Here is a 24362-nt window from a genome sequence, read left to right as displayed (position 1 = left end):
ATTTTGAACCCATGGTCTTCTGAACCCTAGGATCAAAGCCTCTTCCTCAGAAGAAAACCTATGAGATTCCAAGGAGGCGTGGCTACTCTTACTTGAAAAAGGCTTTTTCCAGTTGCAACTGCTTTCCTACCATGTTTCTAAGGGCAGTCACAGACTGTTGGACTATGCCTCAACATCTCTTGCATGATTAACCTGATCTTATTATTTTAATTGAGCCTGCAGCTTAGCTTAATTTTTTTTGTTTGATTATTGTGTTGTGTTTTGTTTTATTTGGGTTTTTTGGTTTTCTTTGTTATGATTTGAAGTTTTGAATTCATTTATTCTTTCTTTTGTTCTTGTTGTTTGGTATTTTGATAAGGCTATTTACTATTTATATTGTTCCCTCTTTAAGATAGTATTGAGCAAATTGACTGTATTTTTATTAATAAAAATGTGTTTTCCCTCTATGAAAAAAAAAGAGAAATATAAAAGTTGTTAGGTTTGTAATTTGCAGGCTCTCCAGCAAAGTGCCATCTGTGTTCTTGGATATTGAAGTGAAATTGCTCACTAATTTTTATAATGGCCTTTTGATGGAAATTGACAAGCCTGAATATACAAATAAAAATTAATTTTTATTTGAAAAAAAATAGACTATTTTTAGAGTAGTTTTAGGCTCATAGCAAACTGAATGGAAAGTACAGTGTTCTGACATCCCACCTGCTCATCCCTATTACCTTCCTTCACTACAGTGGAATATTTTAATACTTATAAACCCAGACTCTTTGATTAGTGAAGGAAATGTCAGTGCTTGTTGCTTCCAACATCCTAGAGTAGTTTCTCCTAAAATAGTACCCCTATCAATTTCCAACAAGTCCTGAGAACATCATCTTCTGTCAGTGAGGATTAGGCCCCAGGATGAACTCAGTGCCAGTTGACATTCTGGATCTTACTTGTTACTTGTCATTGAGTTATTCTACAGGAATGGGGGGGTTCTCTCTGAGGAAGTGTGTGTGTGTGTGTGTGTGTGTGTGTGTGTGTGTGTGTGTGTGTTGGCCTTACAGTTTTGTCATGTGGTGACAATGTATCACCATAATCAGATAAATCATTCTGTCACAAGGCTCTTTCTCCTATGACCCTTATAAGCAGGGCTGATGTTTTTCCCTCATTCTCCCCAACCTCTATTAGGATTAGCATTAATCTGTTCTGCATCTCTGTGATACTTAAGAACATTTTGAATGTGAAAATAGTAGATGTGGTTTTATGTGTTTGCATTTGTTTGTGTTTCAACTATTTGGGTATAGGTGTGCAAGAGATACTACTTGGTATTGTAGTTTGCAGTCAGGTCTAACTGCTTTTTGATCATCCTTCATGCCTACAAGCCTTGGCTCCTGCCCTTGTAAGACAGGGATGCTAAGAGAACTGCTCCTAGTGGATAATGAAGAATTAAACTTGAAGCCAGAGCCTAGAGAGTATATGTAACAAGAGCTCAGTATATGGAAGCGATCATTTCAGGAGGCCTTCTAGAGGCCTGAGCCTACTGGTCTTGGGGTCATAGGGGTCATGGCAGACACTAAGTGTTTTTGTCTTTTCTCCAGGTGGTGGCGATTATGGCAGCAATGATGACTCTGGATCTGGTGGGTATCTATGGCCTAAGGTTTCTGTTGGATCCACAAGGAAGAATAACACTGGTCCACTCTGGTCTTAGAGTTGCTTTTCTTTGCCCTTCCCTGAATGTTTCTGTTAGACAGCTTTCCATCACCATGAAAAATACTCAAGATACATAATTTAAAAGATGATAAAACGTATGATGCTCATGGTTTTATAGGTTCTGTTGCATGGTCACTTGATCCTGTTGCCTTTGGGCCTCCTGGGAAGTGATCTATCATAGCAGACACCCATGGTTGAGAAGGCTGCTCACCTAATCTCTTGGGTTCTTAGAAATAGATAGCTGGCTATTATAATGCAGCCCTGAAATTCATTCCACTGCAACTTCATCCCCTGTTGAGGATGGAGCCTCATGATCTAATTACTTCTCAAAGGTTCTATTGCTCCTCATTTCTGCATAAAGGACATTCTTCAACACATGAGCTTTTGGAGGGATAGTTCACATCTAAATCACCACAGTTACCAATAGAATCATGAGGCCAATAGTAGAGAAGAGCAACCATTCAGTGGAAATAACATGAAGATAGGTAGCCCAGTGGGAAACCTGCTAACTTCAGACACAGATAACTGACTGGGTCTCTGTAAGAGAGAGGACTGCAATCCGCCTCTCATGTTTCTGTCGATGAAAGTCTTTAAGGAACACTGGAAGCATTTGGTAAATACAAAGGACCACTGTGTCATTGCCATGCCTTGGGTATCTGTGACATAGCTCTTCTACATGGACTTGGAGATTATGGACATCTGAGCCAGCATAACTTGGGGCTATCAGAGCAGCAGAATCCTGAATGACCTGTTGGCACTTGGAGTTTGGGGTCTTGTCTATTCAGTTCTATTCATTCTTCCATGTCTAGGCATGTCGACAGAAACTGGCACCATTGCAGGTGTTGCCAGTGCCCTGGCCATGGCCCTGATTGGAGCTGTATCCAGCTACATCTCCTACCAGCAGAAGAAGTTTTGCTTCAGCATTCAGCGTAAGTATACACCCAAGCAGGGAAAGGGTCCCAGGCAAATTCTCATCCTTTCCCCTACCTTCTCAATAGTAGTAGGCTTCCTAGCAGGTAAACTTTGTACATCTTTTGAAACAAATTCAGGCCGAACTAAAGTTTATCCTGGTCTGGAAGAACATATAGGGCCAGACTATGTGATCTTGACTTTCCAGGCATTTCAACTAGAAGAGGCCATACTGTTGGAACAAAGCTCAGTGAACACTGTGAGGTTTTGTTTCCATAGATTGAGAGGAACCCCAAGAGATCCTTATGACCTCAGATCTCATCCAAGTGGATGTTGGGCCTTCAGAGGCACAGTGTCACAGCCCTTCTACTGCCAATCAGAATACCATGATATCGTTGATTATCTTTGACACGGCAGTGGACATCATCAGGCCTCTTATGATTCTGGTGTTGCTCCTTTCTGATCTTGATTTCTTGATATGTCACTACCTAGATGCCTCTGTTCCTCCTTAAGTCAGGTCATTTAAAAATGTATTAACTCATAAGTTATTTTAAGGAGTAGTAATGAAAGACAAATCATAGAGTAATTTTCTTTTCATCCCTATGTGCTGGAATTTTAGAGAGCAGATTGCTTTTTTTGCAGGCTGTAGCCATGAGTACAGCACCTATGGATATATCAAATAGTTACAAAGGGTCTCCAGTTTTAGAAGGCTAGTTTCACCCCATGGCATGGAGCCTCTGAGGATGCTGTTGAGGGAGAACAAAAGGACCAGATTTGTTGGCTTCAGTACCACAGCGTCAATATGTCAAGTAGAATGTCTCTATTTCAGGGCTGGAAAGTTATGCTTCAAGGGAGGGTTCATGACTCAGCCATACTTTTCCCCTTTCCTCACCTTCCTCAGATTCTTCGATTTTTCTGGGAAGCTTTGGGCCATCTCTTTCAGTCTCTACATGTCCTTGTTATGGACCTCTGCCTTTGGTGGCACCTGGACCTGAGATTCCTAGGAAACTAACCTGGCTCCTGGGATGCTTTGAATGTGGGCATTACAGCTGTTTCATCCTCTGACCATAGTATTGCCTGTTTCTTTTGCTCTTGTAGAACATTTTTCATGAAGGATACCACATGCACATGCATCCACAAGCTTGGTGGTAGGGTGGTTAGGAACAAGGAAATATTGGGGATGAAGACTAGATTTTTCCTACCTCTGCCTGCCCCTCAATTATAAAGAAAAGTGACATTCTAATTGACTAAAAGGATGGGGGTCCCACCCACTGATGGCTTAGATGAGGCCAATGATGACCCTGGATCTGGTAGAATATTTGGAGGGAGACCTTTTGAACACTTTTGCATGTTATGTGAAGACAGCTCTTTGTGTCACCCTCCTGGACTGTGCCTGGAACAAGGAAATAGGAAGATGATTATTATCCTCATCTCCTCCAGCCTTATTCTTGGTGCCTTTGAAAGCAGAGGGAGTATCAGGAAGTTTCTGTTCCAGAGGCATGGCAGCTCTCTTCCTATCCTCTCCCCTAGCAGACAGATGGTAATGAGATGGGGAGTCCACCCACATGGCTGCTCTTGGAGCTGCCATCTCTATATACTCTCCTTAAGGAAGAGATCAGGGTCCTGGTCTCACAGTTATTTGGGGAGAACAACTCAGCTTCTTGCTGGCTAGAGGGGGAAGCCAGAGTTTGCATAAGCATTCTCCAAATGGTCTTGTGAAGAGATAAAAAGATAACACTTTGAACTTGAGCTATGGTCAAATTTGGGAAATAACTAAGAGAAAAAACACTACTCTGCATGACTGATCAAAGTCATTAGTGTCATTTAGGAAATATTTTTTAATTAATTTCTAGCCAGTCTCCTGATAAGTGATGCTCTTAGACAGTGATGGGCAGACCTGGGAATAGCTAGAGGCATGGTTCTGTCTTCATAACTGCCAAAAGTCTAATTTTGTTGTAAGCACTACATCAGGTCCATTTGTGACAAAAGTCTAATTTTGCTGGAAGTACTACATCTGGTCCATTTGTGCCATGGTATTCTCATAATTTCTCCTGCTATGTGGTTAGAGAATCCGGTCAAGGCTTCAGCCTTAGCAATAAAAATGTAAGCCCTTCAGACCCAATGCCTCTCTCCATGCCCCAATTTGGGAGCCATCAGTGTATACCAGAAAGGTTCACTAGTGAGCACTCTTGCCCAGCTCAGTTGTCTAAGTTTCTTGTGGTTTCTAGGACAGAGAACTGTTGTGATTTCAAACAACTGAAACTTTTTTTCTTAGCCAAATGTGATGGCACATGCTTGTAACCCCAGCATTAGTAAGGTTAAGGCAGGAGGATTTTTGTGATTCCATGGCAATCTGTGCTACAGAGTGAGTTACAGGCCAGCTTGGGCTACAGTATAAGGCCTTGTCTCAAAAACAGGTACCCATATGAGCACACTCCCTGCAGAGACCTTGGAGAAGGTGCTGTTCTATACCTTTCAGCTTTTCAGGCGATACAGGTGTTCCTTGGCTTTAATGCTGTCTCCAACTTAAATCTTGAATGCAGTCATTTTGAGATCCTCAATTGTGTCAGCAAAGATCCCTCTCCCAGGTAAGGTAACATTTACAGGTTTAATGGGTGAGGTCACAGACACTGATGAGAGAGGCCTAGCATAGCTTCATGTGATGGAGGGGATTCAGCCAAGGTCAGAGTGGCACAGGAAGGGACAGAGACTGGGAGAGTCTGGGTACAACCCTCATCTAGCCCACTTGCTTTGTTAAGGACATGGTGGTGAGGAGGGCTGACAAGCTGAACAAGCAGGCTAAGCAAGCTGGCTTGCTTATGTGGGGCTTAGAGTTTAGACTTCATTGTCTCTCCAACAATGAAGCATCTGTCCTGTATCTGTCCTCCCAAGCTGGGAGTCTGGAGTCCTACAGTGCCTCCTGTTGATGAACCACACACATGCTTCCCTCTTACTGTTGCTCATCCATGCCTAGGCCTTTTTCAGCCTCTCTGACTCTGTCTCCCTTACACTTCACCTTCTTTAGGGCAGCCTATTGAAAAATACCTGGACTTCCTCAGGTTCCCTGATGACTACAAGGTCACAGCCCAGACCCTGAGCTGCACTTGGCATTCAAAGTTCTGGCCATTTGGCTTCTCCCTGTCCCCAGGAAGTCTTCCTTCCTTTTCTTCCTCCCCATAGCCATTTTCCCTGTCTATATGCTCTGCCTTCTCCAGGGTACAGCCTTTGCTATTTCCCCTCTGCATTGCTCCTCTCTACTCTTACTGTTCAGGCCTGGGTTATACCTCTTCCAAGGAGCTTTCTCTCTGGACCTTCTGTGGCTGCATCAACTATGCTTCATGTGCTGCCACAGCGCCCCCTGCTGACCTTTTTCAAGCCTAGATTAGCCTGCATTTTCATTGTCTGTGGCTAGAACTCAAGCTTGCACTTGTCTTGACTTGACTTGTGGAACTTTGTGGGACAGTGTGACTGCCACTTGCACTGTGATGGTACACGATCAGGAAGGACTCCAAGGATGCTTGTGTGGGTGGCTAACTTTTTAAGAATCAGGAGTGTTTGCTTCTAATCTCCACTGTCCGGCTGGGCTGCTGATTTGAGTCAACTATGGCCTCCAGTGATTTGAGATCTGGAAGGGTAGATAGAAAGCTCCAGGGAGTTGGCAGATGGCTGCTAGGAGGACCTTCCTTCACCACTTTGGCCTCCAACCGCTGTTGTTACTAAAGGGGTTCCCATTTTGGGAACACTTAGTTTCCCTGCCCACCCTCAGTGCCAAGTGTCAGTGAATCTTATGTAAATACCCAGTGGGTTTGTTGCCTGGAGCTGAGATCTTACTCCAGGGTTCTAAGCTTTGTGTCTTGCCTTCAGATGCAGCAGAAGGGCAAGGTAACAATATGCTTTGAGTTACTCATATTTATTGTGCTTTGGCCCTGGAAACCTCATTAATCCCTTCTCCCTGCTTTCTACCTCAGCTCTTTCCCTGGCATTCACCAACTTGCCTGTGACCATACCATTTGTAGCTTTTCCTGATATGTTGTGAGGATGCCACCTCCCACATCATCTATTCCCAGGCCCAAGATAGCAGGAGTCAGGGATGTCCATGGGGTGGAGAGGGAGGCACTCAGATACCCATGGGTGAACATATCCCAAAAGCCACTAGAGGAAAAAGACTATCTCCTTTTTGCCAACTGAGAGTATAGGCAGTGGTCTGGGAGCCTGAGACATGTCTTCCAGCTCCCACCCATTGGCACTGGCGTCATCACCTGCCTGACTTTGAATGGTAGTTATCTATCCCTGCTGAAGAATATTACCTGCATTTTTCACAGGCCCATCTGGCTTTTGCTTTGAACCCAGCAGCTATTAAGTCAGGTAAAAGCAAGGAAAATGACTTGTGTCCAGTGAGTTGGCCAGTTAGAATCAGAACCTATTTTCCCTCAGGCCTTCAGTTATTGAGAGAGAAGACACAGAAGATAAGAGGACTTATACAAACAGGAGTGGAGGGCTGCTCCAAGTCCTTGAGTGATGGCCTTTGGCTGAGTGAAGAGGATGCTTTGTTGAGTTGCTTCATTGCCCTTAGGGATAATGTGGGGGTGGGGGGAGCCAGATCACAAACTAGAGTAGAACAGATGTTTGTAGAACCTGGCCTTCCAAGCATGGGTGGGGACATCAATCATTCCTGTGATCAGGAGAAGCTAGTTGGCTTCCTTGTGCATGCAGGTACTGCTGGGAAGGTCATATGCTGGCATTTCCAGACTGAGCCCTGCACATCCATATCTGCCCTTCCTTCACCCTGCATTCATCAGTCATTCCCTTAGCTCTTGACTCCTTCTCCCTGCCCACCTCCTTAGACTCTGGGCCTCATGTGGTCCTATGGATGGTTCAGAGCACTGTCATTTGGTACCCTCTTTGCTGGATATAGCTGTTGTCTTGACATGGTGGCAGTGGCCCTTTATGGAAGCGGGGGTAGGTTTGTTGGGCCTTTGATGCATGATACTGTTTGCAAGGATGGCATGAGAAGTCCTTGGCAATTTGCTCCTTGGTGGCCAGTCTTTGTCAAGAAGATGATGTGCTGGTGATCCAGGGACAGAGGGCTGGCAGAGTTTACTGTCAAAGAGGACTCAGTCAGGAGTCTTCAATCATGAGGGCTCCTTTGTTTCCTTATGCCTCCTTTATTTGCTCTGGCTCTTTGCAGAGGGCCTCAATGCAGACTACGTGAAGGGGGAGAACCTGGAAGCCGTTGTGTGTGAAGAACCTCAAGGTGAGGACTTCTCCATCACTGTCCTCTGCTGAAGGCTTTCCAAATTCAGTGGCTCCAGCACAGAATAGAACTGGGTTAGGAAGGCCCAGAAGAATCGGCTTCTGGAATATCTGCTAATCAAAAAACTTCAGGGGCCAGCTTTGCCTGTATACTGTGACAGGTCAGCTGGCCTCTCTGTTTCTTGAGAATGGGGACACTGGTACCATGGTGATAATTTCTAGGTACTTTTGCTGCTCACCCACAACTATTGAATCATTTGAATGTGATCCTGGGACACCTTACCTCTTTGACAGCAGAAACACATATATCCTGGGCATGCTCATCCAGAGCTGTGGAAGGTTTTGCATCTAGACCTCTAGTCTATTTGTTTGTAATTTTTATATGTTTGTGACAAGGTCTCAGGTAGCCAAAACTGGCCTCAAACCCACTATGTAGCTGGGAGTAGCCTTGAATTCTTGATCTTTGGCTTCTACCTCCTGAGTGCTGGGATTACAGATGTGGGTTCACATGTATCTCTAGACCTTTCAATTAGAAAATGACTAAAGACAAGGAGACACATAGGTAAAAGCTAGATGTTCTATTACCCTTTCTGGGGTCATTGAGCACTTTTGGGGTTCAGTGGCTACCATAAATTTGAGGCCACATATGGTAAAGCCAAATGAGAGGGAGATAGACATTCTTGTGGTCCAAGAAAGCTGATGGGGAGGCATGGCTTCGTGAGGCAGTGAGATAAGCCTGCTCTCCTTCAGCTGAGCCTATGGTGGCACAGACAAGGAGAAGAGAAGAGAGACCAGAGCTACAGGACAGCAGCTATGGAACCTGAGTGCTAAGGAAGGACATGGTCATACCTGGTCTATAATGGAGAATGAGGTCCCCAGGTCACTGTTTATAGAAGTTATCTGGTAGTGCAGCACCAGTATGGAAATGGTCCTGGATGCAAATGCATAGTTGTGGATTCTATAGGAGCAATTCTGCCAAGGACAGAGTGCTATGATGAATGCTTTAGATCCAATAATCCAGAAGTTTTTACAGAAGCATGCCCATTTTGTAGAAGAGGAAATAGAAGCAGAACTCTTTTGTGCAGCATGACAGGCTTCAGCCTTTATTCTCCCTTGGCCCACCCTGAACTTTGTATCCAAGGCCTGTAGCAGTTCCTACAGGGGGCACTGAGCAGGCCTGGGATGTGCTGAATTGTCCATGAAATATGGAATTAAACTTCTAACAGAACTTGGGTAGAGCAGAGGTTGAAACCCTCCTAACACATGTCTTCTCTCCCTAGTGACATACTCAAAACAAGAAATGCAGTCTGCAGAGCCTCCACCACCTGAGCCACCCCGGATCTGAGGCCCTGTTCAGTGGCAGGTGCACAGGAAGGGTGCCACTGCTTGTGACCCAGCCCCAGATTTCATTTGCTGACCCTTCCCTCAAGTTTCTTCCCATGCTGCTGGCTTCTTATTCTGCTGAGTTTTCTGGACAAGCCTTAGGTGTTCGTGAGTGTAGTTTCTGTGCCCTGTCCTGCAGAATACAGTGACTGCTCTGCCACTGGTCCTCTGAAGAGACTTGGTGCTGAGACTTGAGCGGATTACCAGCATTGGAAGTTGCTGGACCATAGAGACAGCCTGCTCCAGCCTTAGCATGGGGAAAAAGGAGGTAGAACCAAGGTGAGGGTAAACAAGAGGATGGTGGAGACGGTGCTGAAGGAAAACATTTCTGCTTAAGCAATCCCTAGGTACTATGAGACTCTTTACCTATATGCTGGAGGGGTTGCTGTGGCACTGACCACTAAGAGCTGTGAGTAGGATGCTCAGCTAGGATCTGGCAAATATGGAGCCCCTGCAAGAAGCAAATTGGTTAGCATCAAGCTTCAACACACACACACACACACACACACACACACACACACACACACACACACACACGTAACACCTAGGCATTTTTAAAAGTTTTATTGTTCTTTCCAACTTCAGGTTTTATATTGCTCAGCTTCCAGAGAGCTGTCCAGGTGGGTCTCTTCAGTTATTTTAGTGCAAATATGCATCTCACTGTAGCCTCACCTTAAGTTTAGGAATCTGGAGAACAATGTGGGAGCTGTGACTTGCAGGCTTGATTCCCATCAGATTCCATAAGGGTCTCTGGCTGGCCTGAAAATTTCTGCATTGGAAATGAATTTTCTACCATTTGGGGGTAGGTGCTCACCCCTGCCATGTACATGATCTTATTTGAGTAGCAAAAGCTACAGATCCTGAGAATGAACATGGAAACCAGAAGCATGACTGCTACTTTATTAGAAGCGGATGGGGAAGGGGGAGGGGTGAGGGAAAGGAAGCTGGCTCAGCTGAGTGGAACATCGCTGCTGCCTCTGTAGTTGTGTAGCTGTCCTCCTTGCCTGCTATGATGAAGAGGGCTCTGGCCATGTTCACAGTGGTAAATGTAGGAAACCAAGGACCAGTGCTTCACCTGGCTGGCCCAGAGCTGTGTGCTACCACCTAGTTTGGGCAAGAGCTGGCTACCTCCTGGATTGTTCCATTGGCTTTTGGCCCTTGGCTCCAGTGAGCTCTGCACTGAATCCTGCAGTTGAAAGCTAAGCTACTGTAATGTGAACTAATAATTTGCCAGGTCAAAATGTACTTCAGAAAGCAGAGTGTTATCACTGGGAAGGCAAGATGCTACTTACAAAACTCACAGCTCCTCTGGACAACATGATGGCCCCATATGTTCCACAGGCTGTAAATTGGCTCCTTCACATCTGCTGAGCTGGGATGAGGCCATTCCCACCTTAAGAAACCACTGAAATCTTGTGTTGTCGAATGCATGCCTTGAGTGTGTTTGTAGTTTAAAGACTATTTATGGTGGAGGGCTGGTGGTGTCATGTCTCCAGGCAGCCTGAACACCCATTCCCTGTGTGTACCTATGGACTATGAGATGCCCCTTTTGATTGGCCTTTGGTCCCAGGCACACTAGGTCTGTGGATCTAATAGAGAGACTGGAGCACTGGGGAAATGGTACCAAGATGGAAAAAACCAAAACAAAACATGGCCTCAGAAATCCTCCTTTATTCTTTGGGAAGTTAATTAGCAAGGGAGGCATTGCTTGCAAGATGTGTCAGTTTCAAGAACCTCCTAACTTGCTGGTCAGATTTCTGTCAACTTCATTAGGAGTGTGCCTCACTGATACCAAGGACATTGATGGTGGTGCCACCCTCTGGCCAGTGCTGAGCTAGAGGTGGCTTAAGGAAGACTTTTAGTATCTCTGGCCTGTTGACATGTAGCTAAGGTAATCTCACGGGGGTTGTCTACTTTACCTTTATGCTGAGGCCTGTCTGATGGCAAAGCCCTTGAACTCCACAGCCATGATGTAAAATAAATGCCCTCTTGTGAAACTGTTTTCTCAATAGCACTGGTTCCAGTGAAAAAGAGCTCTACTTTGCTCTCCCTTAGCTACCTCGGTGCCTTCTGCATAAAGCCCTTCTGCATAAAACCCATCACTCAGCCCGCAGGCGCTAGCTAAGTGGCTGGACAGGCCTGGGCGGGCCATCGGCCTCCTGTTCATACAATCTCACCCCAGGGGCCGGGCTCCTCCTTCCCACTGGCATTTTATACTTGCTGGGGCATTGTTGCCTGCAGAAGTTTTGGGACTGGTTTTGTGACTATGTCCCCCCTGAAGGCTGAGTTGGCCAATTTGAGCTAGTTCCAGGTGATAGAAGAGAGAAAGCAAATGAAGAAGAGCCAGTTGCCAAGATCAGATCCCTATCAGTGTGACTTGACAGGAAGAACTTTAGAAAAGCTCAACATTGTCAAGTGGCTTGATGTAGGGGGCTGCCCACCCTGGTGTGGGACAGACCCACTATCTCAGCCACTTGGGTTGTGGTTGGTACCAGTTCTCTGAGGAAGATGTGCTGGAGACTGCCAGAATCCCTGTACATTGTTTTATGTGCTTGTATCCAAGTGTGAATTGTAAATGGTCTAGTGTTTGCATTAAACAAAATGGAATCCAACAGTTCCTTGTATTCTGATGCTATCCATTTTTTCCTGTTGTCATTTGTGATATGGTACTGATTTCATTCCCCTCTCCCCAGCCAAAGGTGTGTCTTGAGCATTTTGCTATTATTCCTCCCACAAAGTGCCCAATCTCAGGGATTCTGATAGTGGATTCACATGGTACAGGAACTGCAGCATGGCATGTTTGACATACTGTAATGAGGGAGAGGCCAGAGCAGAGCACCCTTGCCACAGCATCAGTTCCTTTGGGAAGATCAGCATTGGCTCTACCATCCAGGTAGCTCTGAAGCATACTGCTCAATCCTGAAAGTGAGCCAGTAATGAGTGTGCTTTCTTCCATGGGGACACTATTACAGGTGGCAGCCTGGGAGGTACTCCAACCCTCGTATGCCTAATATTGGGCTCTCTTGCTAACTCAACCATGATTCACATGAAGAGGATGAATAACATCAGGCGATTAAAGAATGGTGACACACAGGAGATGGTGTAATTTCACACTGGGTTTTAGAACCTTGAAAAACAGTCCCATAGAGTGGCCAAGAACCAATGAGAACACTGCATTTGCATAAGGAGGACCCACTGCCTCTGGTTACTCCAGGTCTTGTGTCTTCAACATTTCTTCAAGGTTATAAACAAGGGACTTTCAGATTTGAAAATCAGATCACCTACCTGTTCCGGCCCAAACACTCAAGACTCCCAATAAATTACTGACAACTTGGTTAAGTCAATCAAATAGCACTGGACACTTTACATATATTAACTGTGGCGGGTACACAGTAAGCATTCAACACATGGTACTTGATTAGTACTCATTTTCCTCAGGGCGGGGGGGGGGGAACCTACTGGAATGTTTAAAAGAGAGAGACAACAAAAAGACCAAGGAGCAAACATATTATAATTTTAATTGCAGGTTGGAATACAGTGCATCAGATGAGGCAAATACAATATTGTACTAGTTGTTTAAAAATCTGAACCTTAAAGGTTTTACATTCTAGTACTTAAATAAAACAAACATGAAAGAATTGCTTAGATAAGAAAAATACACTTCAAGTTGTTTTAGAAACAGTTCTGTGCTAGAAACATACAAAGGGAAATACTCTCTTGTGCTTGTTTAATATCCAATGGAAATTTCTAGGGGTGCTGCAGGCACACAGATGGGAGGACATGGCTTGACTAGGAGCCAGATCCCCATTCTACCAGCCATCTGTACCAGGCTACCTGACCTCACCAAGCAGCAGCCCCCATGGCTTCTCTGGTTCTGGTTTGATGATGTCAAGGCATCATCCATTCCACCCTATGTTTAATAGTCCTATTATTTCTAGGGAATTACACAGTATTTGTAGGGGAAATGAGTAAATGTAAAATACCAGTTTTAAAAGGTATATGAAGGAAAAATATTGTAGTTTATGTTATTTTCTTTTTGGTTTTGACTTTGAGACAGTGTTCCACAATATAGTCCAGCTGGTCTAGAACTCAGTATATAGCCAAAGCTGGCCCTGAACTCATAGCAGTCCTATCTCAGGCATGGCAATTTACCCATTTACAAATAAGGTTTTGTATATATAAGGAGAATAAATCAAAAGCATTATCACATAAACTATAGTTTAGAAACAAATCCCCCAGATGTTAAAAATGGAGACTTCATCTTAGCTTATCAAACTTTGAATAAATGTCTCTGGTTATTTTATGGTTGGATAGTTTTCTGTAAGAATCAGAAGGTTCCAAGTTGAAAACTCATCTATTTCCTAAATGCAGCTGTAGAAAACTCTTTAAGAATACATTTTGGAAATCTAGGTCAACGTATAGGACTGCATGGCATCCAGTGATTGGACAATGACCAGAAGAAGATGTGATGCGTCTGTGCTCAGGGGCTTCTCTCTGCAGCTTCAAACATCCCCAACTCTGAAGGACCTTGTGACATGCAAAAATGGGCATGGCAGTGGGGATGCTGGTACTGCATACAGAGAAGCTGATGGGAAATTCATTCCCAGAAGGACTGACGGAGTAGCAGAGCTCATTTGTTAACTGTGGAGAGAGGCCTGGATAGCTAAGGCTGGCTCTGAGAAAGGAAAATCAAGGAAGAGCATGCTATGCTTTCCAAATCAAAGCTTCAGCACATTGGTTGCTTTAAAGTGTAGACAGGCAGCCATGTGAATAAACTGAGAAGAGATTGTGATAAATGAAGATGTGGTGTCCAGGTATCTAACAGGTGAAAGACTTGCTCTGACACAGGTGCTGGCCATCTTAACAAGTGGTAGGATGCAAGGTCCAATGCCCAGAGTAATTTCCAAGACTTGATCCTTTAGAGAGCTGACATAGAGGGAGGCCAACACATACAAAGAATTACTGCTTGAGTCCTTAGTTTACCTGAAACAAGGCCAGAGGACTAAGCATTCAGTTTGCTATATCCTGAGGGAAACTGCTGCTACCTCTGTCAAGGAATGAATGGGTTGTGCCACCTCAAAAGGCAAGTACCAGAATTAGAGGACAATATTACATTCACTGAGATGACACATCTAGAATCATAATTCAAATGTACCACATGAAAGTCAGCATGAACTCTGTTGGGCAAGAATTTCTCATACAGCACAGTTCAGCAGATGACTCCTGAGACAACTATTCTAACATAAAAAAAGGACATAGGAAAATAAAGGTATGTTTCTCTTTAAAAAATACATTGTATGTACACAGCAGTACATATTGTACCAATTGTACAGGAGGACTTCTTTCATGAAGATAACTGTAGAACAGGTGGCAGAGGTCCATTTGCCACACTAACATTTCATTTAAAAATATTTTTCCAATTGTTCCAAAAGGCTGAGAGCAGTGACATGGCTGGCGATGTGTTCTATACATGAACAGGTTGTTCCTAACAAAGGACTTAACTTGGAAAGAAGTGGTATGAGATTCTCTTAGGCTGAAATACTGCACTGTATTCAATCTAGTTTCTCCCAAGCTACCTGTTTAAGACAAGGTAGTTCACAGGGTGGCTGTGACATGTTGCTCCTTTGTGAGACTACCCTCAAAAGTGTCACAGGCTGTTCACACAAAGGAAGTACTTGTTAACAATAGGAGCTGTCAGCTAGCCACACAAATAGTCCCTGGGTCTAATCCTAAAATGACAAGATAGAACCATATAGCATCAATGGCCAGGTCCTTGAGCTGCTGGAAGACAGTAGAGCAGCAGGATGCCCTAGGACACTGGCCTTGCCCATCAGACTGAGGTGTGCACAGGAGTGGCTGAGTGGGTAGGTGAAGAGCCCCTCTCAGAAGAAGATGAGATGGTTCGTGTGGCCACCTCCCGCTGCAGGTCCTCTACACGCTTCTGCAGCTCAGCCTTGACAGCCAGCAGCTCCTTGAGATTCTGGTGAATGGGCATCTGGCAGTAAAGAGAGACAAGGCTGTTAGCACACTGTTATTGGAGTATGGTTTGTTCTAAACACAGCATTTCAGTATCTAGGCTCATACCCTAGTAATTCTTTCAACACCCAGATGCCTATGTGTATAGTCTCCTAAACCACTGACCAATCTTGTACCAAGTGTAAGTTATTGTCTTATAAGGTCAAGGTTTCTATTACTGTGATAATACACAAGAACCAAAAACAACTTGTGGAGGAAAGGATTTATTTCAGCTTATAACTCTCAGATCACAATCACTGAGGAAGCCAGGGCAGGAACTCAAAGCAGGGTCCTGGAGGTAGGAGCTGAAGAAGAGGCCATGGAGGAATGTTACTTACTGGCTTGCTTTTCATGGCTTGCCCAGTCTGCTTTCTTACAGAATCCAGGACCACCAGCCCACGGGTGGCACTGCCCTCCCATATCAATCATCAAGAAAAAAATACCATAGGCCAGTTTTATAGAGGCATTTTCTCAACTGAGTGTCCCTCTTCCCAGATAACTCTAGCCTGTATCACACTGACATAATACTAATTAACACAGTGATTCTGTCTCCACAAGTAGGAGCTTTTGATGGCTACCCAGGCTGTCCTGCAGATCCTGGGGACAAGCTAGGCATGAAGAGGTATTGGGGCAGGCAAGGCATCCTCACTCTCCATTCTCTTTGCTCTCAGGAAGGAGCAAACATGTTCAGATATAGCCAAGTCAACCAAGGCTACCATGTACAGACTCAGAGACAGGCAGCCTTTGGAGGAATCACAAATGCAAGTAGCTTCTCCCAAGCTGCTAGATAAAGCTGTGTTCATGAGACCCCCACCTCCATTATCCCTGTACTTGAGCATTTTTAGAAATAGCTCCACTGGCTGCAGACACTTCTGTTAAGTCAGCACTTTCTTCAACATAGCAGTCCACATTTTCATCAACCAGAACTGGAGCTGGCAGAAAGCCCCTGGAGGGCAATGCCAGAACACAGGGGCTCTGGGGAGGCCAGTCCTTTGCTTCCCATTTAGTACTTTTTCACTGTTTCACCCTGATTATCTTTTAGATCTCCTGATGATGGTGGGGGAGCACAACAAAGAGATGAGAGGGTCCTAGTATTTATATTCATCATGCTCAGCTTTCTAAGCCAACAGACATCCTCAGCACCTACTAGGAGCCCAGAGACTGGAGACCCAGCTTTTCCCTTATAGACAAAACTGCCCTTATAGATTTCTCAGACTGGGGGTGATAGCAGCAAAGAAGGTTACCATCTGGGGACAAAGGAGGCATGGGTAGGGTCTGGAGAGCTCTATTTTGTTTCCAATTCATTGTACACACAGCAGCTATTGGACTTGGTCCTAATCCTCAGGGAGACAATATAGCTTACTACATAACACGCTTCAGTGGCTACTTCTTCAGGACTAATAGTAATATCCTGAGCTTTGCCTCTAAATCCCAGTCTGCCTCTCAAGCCTACCTCTCACCAGGTCCTGCTTCTACATCCTGAAACACTTGAAAGTACCATCCTGAGTGTTATTGGCAATCATTCCTCTTAAGTGGGATGGGAGAGACCCAGCAAGACTGACAGGAGGAGAAAGAGTAAAGGCAGACAGGTGCCTCCAAACAACCGAAAGGTTAAAATAATAATAACAAAAAACCCAAAACCAAAACTCCATTTTGGCAGGCTACAAAAAAAAAAAGAAAGAAATGATATTAGCACATAGCAAAGGCTGGCTCCAGAGCCCATTGTGTACTGGGAAAATGCTCCATTTCTCCCTTAGGATCTCTGTGTTATTTGCCATACCCATGGAACCATTTAGTCCAGTTATAGGTAGTAATACTTTTCAATCAAGCCTTCATCAGTAACCCACATGTAACCTTGGGAGCAAAACATACAGGGTCTGAGACCCATGGCTGCTCAGTGAACTGTTATCACCTTATATCTTCATGTCACTTTTTGTATGTTTTCTCACATCTCAGCTTCATTTTTAACTATGTGCTGTGGGATGTTCTGTATGCTGTGAATGTGTTGCTCTGATTGGTTGATAAATAAAATACTGATTGGCAAGTAGCCAGGCAGGAAGTATAGGCAGGATAAGGAGATGAGGAGAATTCTGGGGAGAGGAGGCTGAGTCAGGAGACTCCAGCCTGCAATCCAGGGAGCAGCATGTAATGACATAAGGTAAAGCCAGAGAACACTTGGAAACATATAGTTTAACAGAAATAGGCTGAGTTTAAGTGTAAGGGATAGTCCATAGTAAGCCTGAGCTAATGGCCAAGCAGTTAAAATTAATATAAGCCTGTGTGTATGTATTTGGGACCAAAGCAGCTGTGGGTTGTGCATGGGAGAGATTTGTTCCAACCACAGGACCCAGATGGGACACAAGAAAACTTTTGGCTACAAGTGGTGCCAAAACGTGGGACCTAAAACCTAAGAAAGCTTTTTAAAAAAAGATTCTAAAATGAAGCTAAAAAGAGATTCCTAATTGTGTCTCTCAGGCAAGCCATGAGCTACAGTATGGCAGGTTTGTAGCATGTGGGCTTGACCTGTGTACTGCTACATACCCAATGCAATGCACAGAGGAATCTCCCAGCCACACAGTATGCTACATGTTGGATTTAGCTTTTGTTAGTATAGGGAGAAAAAAAAAAGAAAGGTTTCTGGGCTACACGCTGCTGGATGGAGGCATGGACCCACTGCGTCCCAAAGTCAGCAGACAGCATGGCTCTCAGAGATGGAGATGAATTACCTCTGCCATTTTGAAAAGTTGAAATGGACAGAGTCAGCAGCCAAGGCTGCTGCTTCAATCCTAAAAATGCAGTTTAGCAGTTTATAATCTCTTCTGGTCAGAGAAGGATCATAGATGTACAATAAGTCAGATTCAGATGGAATAAGATTTTAAATGATTTACAATGTGTATAAAAATGAATGTAGGCTTGGAAGGGAGAGTAAAGGGAATATAAAGTTACATTAAAAATAGGAAGTTTTAAAAAATAAAGTCTTTAAAGAGAAAGTAATATAAAAGATAAGCCATGTAAAGATGGAAATCACACAGAGAGTCTGGATTACATTGTCTTTGGGATTTTTTATGGCAGAAAGACATTTGATTGTAAAGGCTGCTCAGTTAAACCAATATGTATATTTTAAAGGTATCTTGACTTCAAAATTTGAATCTTAGGGTATGTTGCTTTGGAAAGGAGGCTCTGCTTTTGTTTCCACAGAAAGCAAGAGGCTATGGATTTGTTCCAGGTTAAAATGGATCAGGTTTGACTAGCCAAGACCCCATGAAAGGTCTCTGATAACACCATGGCCCAGATGATCCAACATCCAGAACGATTTCAAGGCAACTGGCTCAGACAATTGAGCCTCACAGACTATTCCAGTCAGAACTTGACCATAATTCTTAATTTTCTCAGGATCCCCATAAGAATATTAGCAGGAAGTAACCTAGAAAATTATACCAACATTCCCCCAAAATGGACTATGGATGTTTGTTTTTGTTTAGGTTGTTGGTTACAAATTATTATTGGTCATAGTCAATCTCCTTCTAAAAGAGGAAAGGAGGATATGATATGGAGATATAGGATATAGATCTGATAGGATAAAAGGGTGGATTGTTAAACTTACTTTTAAAGAGCAACTTGTTTAAAATGTTTTACATTGGTATACATTTTAGTTTATTGATACAAATTTGAAGTTAATTTTGTTATACTGTATGTATATTTCTACTCTTGTTTAAGGTATTATGTTTATGTAACTCATTTAAATTGTAATGGATAATTAAGAAATGCAGATTAATTAGTCTTCTATGATAGTCAAACATATAGTCATGTTAAGTCTTCTAGATATATATAGATATATTTCAGATAGATAGGTAATGTTCAAACACTTCAAAGACCTACAAAATATGGCATTTAAAATGTTTTAAAAACTTAGACTTTCTGGACAGTGAGAAACATCTGCTCCTGGCAGCACCGATTTATTTCAGAGAGAAAGATGGGCATCGAAGACCCTCCATATGGAGTTTATTTTCTTCATAGCAAAAATAGCCATTTGGGCAAGAAACTGTTCTTGCCTAGATTGCTTGATGAAATGTTGTATTGACTAGACATGCAGGACCCATAGGAAGGTGACCACTGAACTTTGCAAGACAAAATGGTCCTTCAGGTTCCTGACAGATATTCTACAGTACAGAGAGAAGTGACTAAGAGACTCTAGGCCAGTGGGCTGAAGATGGATATTCCAATGTTACAGAGGAACTTTGGATGACTATTCAGGCAGACAGCTGTCTCTGTCATTCTAGATTTTTGGAAATTGATTACAATGCTTTTCCCGTTTACTTAGGTAATATTATATCCTTCTGGGAGTCTTTGATGTAGTTGAAGACTAGATAGTTCCAATTTTGATTTTCCTTGGTTATGATGAAAGATAAATTATATATGAAACTTTAGACTCACAAATATAGGATAGATAGAATATTTTCTTTAATTTTGCCAAATACAAGTAGACTAGACATTGTAACTGTAATTCTTGCTTGATAACTGTTTCATTATATATAATTTTACTATGTTAAATTTAAACCCCACCTTTTTGATTAGACAGAAAAGGGGAGGTGCTGTGGGATGTTCTGTATGCTGTGAATATATGTGACTCTGATTGGTTGATAAAAAAAGCACTGACTGGCCAGTAGCCAGGCAGGAAGTACATGTGGGACAAGGAGATGAGGAGAATTCTGAGAAGAGGAAGGCTGAGTCAGGAGATACCAGCCTGCTGTTCAGAGAGCAGCATGTAATGGCAAAAGGTAAAGCCACAGAACATGTGGTGACAGATAGATTAACAGAAATGGGCTGAGTTTAAGTATAAGAGCTAGTCAGTGGTAAGCCTGAGCTAATGGCCAAGCAGTTAAAATTAATATAAGCTTGTGTGTCTGTATTTGGGACCAAGCAGCTACAGGTCATGGATGGGAGAGATTTGTCCCAACCTCAGGGCCCAGGCAGAAAACAAGAAAACTTTCAACTACAAGTACGCAAAGGCATGCCCGAAGGAATAGACAACCATGAGGCTTAGCTACAATGTGGTCATATTAGAGAAAATGCCCAGAAAAAAGGCCAGGCATGTCTGTCCCTTGGGAACTAGCATGCATGAGAATGAAGCCAAGAGGGCCCTAAGAGGATACCCACTGCCATACACCATTGCACATCCTTTTCTGGATGCTGACATGGAGGCCCTCAGTAGTCAATCTTGCTACTTCCTTATCTCAGAGACCTGATGTCCTGTGTCCTTCCTTTCTTCTGCACACTTTTCTCTACTTCAGTTGGCTCAGTGTCCTACCATTTTATATCCACACCATCTATCTGAATATTTTTCCCAGTCATAGTCTTCAGTGCACCCACCCTCCCATCCATCTAAATGCTGTCAGTGGAGAAGCAATCTATTCAGAACACATACCTGGCTGTGTCATACAAATGCCACATGCCCCTCTAGAATTTGCTGTCACCAAAGTTCTGCCTGCCACCCAAAACACTGTGTGCTCAGCACACTTAGCATGTGTTTGATATGTGTTTGCTGTATTTAGAGAAGTTTATGGCTCATAGATAGCCTTCTCAATTCTCCCTTTTGCATAGCACTGTATAGGGAAAACATAGAATGCTGCCTTCCCCAACCTGCCACTTTCCCAGGATGATACCATGGTGCTGGGTACTACTTGGTACAGGCATGCTTATGTGCCCCTATGAAGGCCCCGTGAGGTTCAGGACCTTGATCTAGATCTGGCAGCAAATCACTGATAAAGATGGAATTTAAGCCCACACAGAGGCATTCTATGACAACATGTACCAGGCAGCAAGATGCTGGGTGAGTTATGGTTTCTTTCCAACATTTTCTTTCACTCTTTGTGTGAGATTGTCATGAACATTAAGTAAACTTATATGCTCAGTCAAACGTAAGAGATGCAAGATAGCAGCTATGCTATGGCTCCTCATTGCCCTCACCATACTGAAACATTTTCTTACCTTTATAGGAAACTGTCTGCATTTTGCATTTAGACAGACTCTCTTGCAGGCTGTAGGCTTTATGAATGATTTAGTCCCTGACACCCCTTTACCCCAGGAATGTGCAATGAAGATATGTTGCTAATCACTAGCAGAAGGAATCTACATAGCCATGAGGATGCTTTCTACCTAGCTTCACCACCCTTCAAGTTTGCAACCTGCTAAGGACAGAATATGGGTAGAGAGCAACTCCTACAGTCCCTAAGAAGCCATTCAGTTCCCAGAGTGCACTGACTGGGTATTCCTCTAATGTTAAACATATTCCTCCCACTCTACATGCCTATTCATGAGTCATCAAGACAACTATTTAATAACATTTTCTAAGTAATATAAAGTGATCAGTTTCCAACATGCTATAGCTCAACTTTTCTGTTGCTCAGTCAGGTGCCTAAGCATGACAGAAATATACAACAGGAGAAAGCTGCTGGAAGTGGAATACAAGCTTTGGCTCCTAAGCCACATGAGAAATCTGGGCAAGGGAAACATAGTAAGTAAAGGAGAACTATTAAGGCTATTGAAGGGAGAAAGGGTGAATGGGTGAATGGGCAATGATAGCTTATTATAATAAAAGAACATTATGTGTTGTACATGGAAATCTCATAATGAAACCACTGTATGTAAATTGTATAACATAGATCAATAAAACAGTAACAGATTTTTGATAAATTTGATTCTACTTAATGAAAAAGAGGTGTTAATTGTACCCCAAAATAGCACAGTACAAAAATACTGATAAGGTCAGAAAGACAAGTAATTCTAGATTCTAGTGAATCACAGACATGCCCCTTACACTTAAATTTCTGTGGGACTCTCAGGAGTTACTAGCACTGGAAGAGAAAAAGTGGCAGTAGAGGAATAGGCCATGGGGAACATAGGGCCTGGACCTAGAGCCTGGCATTATGAGGAGGACAAGTGCTGGTCTCAGTTCTGATAACATAGTTCTAGAGAATATTCCCAAGGTCCCAAGGATGGCAGGGTAACTGGGAATGTAGAGGAAGAAAGTTCCAGCTATGTGAAACAAATGGAATGTAATAGGAAAGCATCAGAAAATGATGTACATGTGATCAGCCTGGGCTGCGGAGTCAGACAACAGAAGATCTGGGAAAGAGATATGTACATGTCATCTGAAGCCCATAGCTGAGTTTAAAACTGAATGCACCATCTAGGTGAGATTTAGTAAAGTGCTGGTACTGCCATGAGTTCCATCCTGGGCAAATAAAAAGAAAAAGGAGTACTTTGAACTTTCCCCTAGCTACTGGGCCTTAGGGAAGAAATGGAGATTGTGAAGACACCAGGTGAGAAGGATAGATGAGGAGGACATGTTTCTGGTCCTTGGCTGATGAAATATATGATGTTAAAGAAAAACAGCATGCTCCTGTTGGCCGTCTTTTAAATCTCTAGAGTATTAAACTCAAGAAAAGACAAAAATCTCAAGAGAAGGCTGCCTCCATCTGTCATATCTCTAGACCTAGATCCCACCAGGCCTGGCTACCTATGTGGAGAAGATTAAGGGTGAGGAGAAAGGCTGAGTCAAAACCATGGTATAGCTGATCAGGGGAGCACTCCAGGAGTTCTATCTGGTAGTACTTCATGTGTATCAAGAGCTCAGCCACTGAACAGAACAAGTGGGACGTGGTGATATATTATTTGTGCTGAAATGTGGTGATATTTTATTTGTATATTAATAAATAAAGCTTGCCTGGAGATCAGAGGGGAAAGACCAGCCATTTTAAGTAAACAAGAAGTTAGGCAGCACATGCCCTTAATCCCTAAGCAGGCAGAATCTCTGTGTTTTCAAGGCCACAATAGGGACAGAGCCAAGCATGGCAACACATGCCTTTAATCCTAGTACCAATCATAGAGGTCTGGTCGTCTGTACAGACAGACAGAAAGTGACAGAGCTGTGTAGGAAGATGAAGTGAGGTAGCTGGGTTAAGAGAGCCAAAGAGGGCAAAAAAGCAAGGCATATAAAGGTGTAGGCAGACAGGAAGTAACATGCATTTGGAAGCTGCAGAGTTGGTGAGGTAAGGTTGGCTGGTGGCTTTCCTTATTTCCCTGATCTAAGGCTTTCACCCCCATATTAGGCTCTGTGTGTTTTATTTAATAAGACCATTTAGAAATTCATCCACAATTTGGCATGCAATGTGGGGCAGAAATTCACAAAAAAGCCACTTTCCTGTGGCCTTGCAGGTCCCAGTTCTGCTGGAGCTGAATGCTGCACATGGCCAGACTGCTTGTGGGCTTACAGAGTCCCTGGCTCAGGCTCAGTTGCACGTCTCAGGCCAGAGCAAATGGCCAGATTTTCTTTAGATTTTTTTTCTCCTGGTGAGTAGTAGGTTCTCTCTCTCTCTCTCTCTCTCTCTCTCTCTCTCTCTCTTCTCTCTTCTCTTCTCTTCTCTTCTCTTCTCTTCTCTTCTCTTCTCTTCTCTCTCTCTCTCTCTCTCTCTCTCTCTCTCTGGATTCCCATTTTGGACAGCCAACACACTAACTAGCTGCTTTGAAATTCTCTCAGACTTCTACTGTTCTACACAGTCGACAGACTTGGTAAGTCAATTAAGATATTGTAAAGGGTGAACTTAGTTAAAAGAGAATTATTTTTTCCACATTAAAAAAAATGGGAAGCCAGGAGGTGGTGGTGCACGCCTTTAATCTCAGCACTTTGGAGGCAGAGGCAGGCAGATCTCTGTGAGTTTGAGGCCAGCCTGGTCTACAGAGAGTTCCAAGAAAGGTGCAAAGCTACACAGAGAAACCTTGTCTTGAAAAACCCAAAAAGGGGGGGGGGAGGCATTTTTACCATGAAAGGAACTAGGTCTCTATTTGATAACATATTAGGCAGTCTGAAAATGGAACAGTTAAATGAGAGGATAATTAATGTTGATGGGATGCATGTAAAATCAATTCTTAATATTATTTGTTTAATCATTTTTATTTTAGTATTAAAAAGTTTGGTCAATTTAAGTGCCAAGATAAAAGCTTTAGAAAAAACTGTTAAAATGAATCATAGAGAAATTCAGACCCATACAGAAGAATTTAATGGTGAACCTAACTAAGGATTGAGTTTAGAAAACCTGTTACAATGCCTTATAGAG

The 24362-nt window shown here is 43.3% G+C and overlaps 2 protein-coding genes across 12 annotated transcripts in view; one reads left to right on the top strand and one right to left on the bottom strand.

The window, feature by feature from the left end:
* Nucleotides 1–9763, top strand: part of Cd99l2 (CD99 molecule like 2) — an 85636-nt gene extending 75873 nt beyond the window's left edge. For 3 of the 5 annotated variants that reach the window (XM_036174263.1, XM_036174261.1, XM_036174259.1), the window contains 5 exons: nt 1575–1613; nt 2496–2615; nt 6460–6477; nt 7784–7849; nt 9129–9763. In XM_036174263.1, coding sequence (XP_036030156.1) covers nt 1575–1613; nt 2496–2615; nt 6460–6477; nt 7784–7849; nt 9129–9193 — 308 coding nt within the window. In that variant the 3' untranslated portion in view covers nt 9194–9763. The remainder of the gene's footprint in view (nt 1–1574; nt 1614–2495; nt 2616–6459; nt 6478–7783; nt 7850–9128) is intronic. The other 2 variants (XM_036174260.1, XM_036174262.1) reach the window with 2 other exon arrangements.
* A 2961-nt stretch (nt 9764–12724) lies between these two features.
* The window catches only part of Mtmr1 (myotubularin related protein 1), an 87381-nt gene continuing 75743 nt past the window's right edge, over nt 12725–24362 (bottom strand). For all 7 annotated transcript variants that reach the window (XM_036174289.1, XM_036174295.1, XM_036174290.1 and 4 more), the window contains one exon: nt 12725–15226. In XM_036174289.1, the coding sequence (XP_036030182.1) occupies nt 15062–15226 (165 nt within the window). In that variant the 3' untranslated portion in view covers nt 12725–15061. The remainder of the gene's footprint in view (nt 15227–24362) is intronic.

This window comes from Onychomys torridus, chromosome X, assembly GCF_903995425.1.
Source record: "Onychomys torridus chromosome X, mOncTor1.1, whole genome shotgun sequence".
Classification (NCBI taxonomy): domain Eukaryota; kingdom Metazoa; phylum Chordata; class Mammalia; order Rodentia; family Cricetidae; genus Onychomys; species Onychomys torridus.
Note: the sequence above shows the minus strand (reverse complement) of the source record. Positions and strands in the feature narration are given on the sequence as shown.